Here is a 1,547-nt window from a genome sequence, read left to right on the forward strand (position 1 = left end):
TCACCGTTTGAAACATAAATTTTATTGCAACAAAGAATTAAAAATAGTACATCTGAAAGAATGCATGTCATTAAAGAACTAGTCAGAAATCACAACTCAAGCAAATCGTGTACAATTGGAACAGAAAGTTTTATTAAAACAATTGGAAATCAAACTCAAATTTTCCTTGTTTCTTTAATTTCACCATAACCGTGGATTGTGTATTTACAGTCTTCGCCTCTTGTGGTGAAGGTTCTGCTCGGGGCAGGGGACTATGAAGAAGGCGGGGAGGGATGGGGAGCAGAGGTGGGTTTCAAAAGCTAACAGGATGTGAAAGTTTTCCAGAAGAAGTTCTTGCAGCCTGCTTTGCGTTCCCGGGGTGCCAGAGCGGGGTTTGAGTTAGCTGAGCGCTCCAGCTCCAGTCTCACTTCATCCTGCTCACCCCCTCGGGACAAGTCCTCAGACTCCAGGGCTTCATTTTCTGTCTGGCTTGGCTCTGAGAGCAGTTCTGCCAAAAAGTACTTGGCCAGTTCCTTGGGGGAGAAAAGAGAGAAAGAGGGAGAGAGAGACCACAGTTATTTCTTGGCTTTTGGGGGTTCACCACTCTGTCCCTCTAAGACACCTTTGTGCCCTGATTAGAGACATACAGGACTGTGAAGGAGAAGGGGAGCCCCAGCTTTCCAAAAAGCCCAGCCCGACAGCTACTACGCAGCAGCTGCGCCTATGAAATAAAGAGGAGCGGAAGAACGCTGACATCTACCTGGTGTGGGGAAGGGACAACTGTCCTGGCCATGGCAGGGAATTAACGAACTCATCTGAAGCACTACATCAGCTTCCCTTCCCGCTGCTCCAGCACTCCGTGCCGGACTCAGTGAGGATACCGCGAGGCGGCTGCTAAAGTGACATGAGGGAGCTTGCAAGGGAGACTGAGCAGGGTTACCCTCTCATTGGGGGTTATTTTTCCTCTTGTCCCTCCAAGCCCTGGCTGCCCCTTGCATGGATAAGGACATCCTCCTGCTGTACTGGGACAGCTGCCCCGGTTCAGTGCCCTGGAGAAGCCCTGGAGAGCTTCACCAGGGGCTCTGCCCTCTGCCCCAGCAGTGGCTGCTCCTCATCCCCTGCCAGCACCCAGCGGGGCTGGACTGGAAGGGTGTCTCCCCATCCCACCCCCAGCTGTCCAGCCTGTCACTGGCTCAGCCCTGGCAGGGAACCAGGGGATCTGTCAGGGAACCAGGGTCTGCAGTGAGCAATGGGGGGTCTGAAACGGGGACAGTGGAGAGGTCTGGTGAGGAACTGGAGGTCTGCACTGAGGGTACTGGGATGTCCAATGGGGAAATGGAGATCTGCACCGAGGATACTGGGTTGTCTGGTGGGGAACTGGAGGGGTCTGCAGCAGGGAAACTGGGGGCATGCAATGAGGGTGCCAGGGGCTCTGCTGGGGAAATGGAGGGTCTGCAGCAGGGAATCAGGGGGGGTCTCTGGAGGAGAAGCAGGGGTCTGCAGTGGAGAAGCAGGGGTCTGCAGCAAGGCCGTTGGGGTGCCCGAGGAGTGCCCGGGGTTGCCGCCCC

The 1,547-nt window shown here is 54.7% G+C and overlaps 1 protein-coding gene across 1 annotated transcript; it reads right to left on the reverse strand.

Moving 5' to 3' along the window:
* On the reverse strand, positions 1-873 carry SST (somatostatin; the record flags this gene model as incomplete). Its single annotated transcript, XM_010164655.1, has 2 exons — positions 1-512; positions 813-873. Coding segments are annotated over 2 exons (274 nt in total), but the record flags the coding sequence as incomplete, so codon positions are not given.
* Between the last annotated feature and the right edge of the window lie 674 nt (positions 874-1,547).

The sequence above is a fragment of the Antrostomus carolinensis genome, unplaced genomic scaffold (assembly GCF_000700745.2).
Source record: "Antrostomus carolinensis isolate BGI_N321 unplaced genomic scaffold, ASM70074v2 scaffold16260, whole genome shotgun sequence".
Classification (NCBI taxonomy): Eukaryota; Metazoa; Chordata; class Aves; order Caprimulgiformes; family Caprimulgidae; genus Antrostomus; species Antrostomus carolinensis.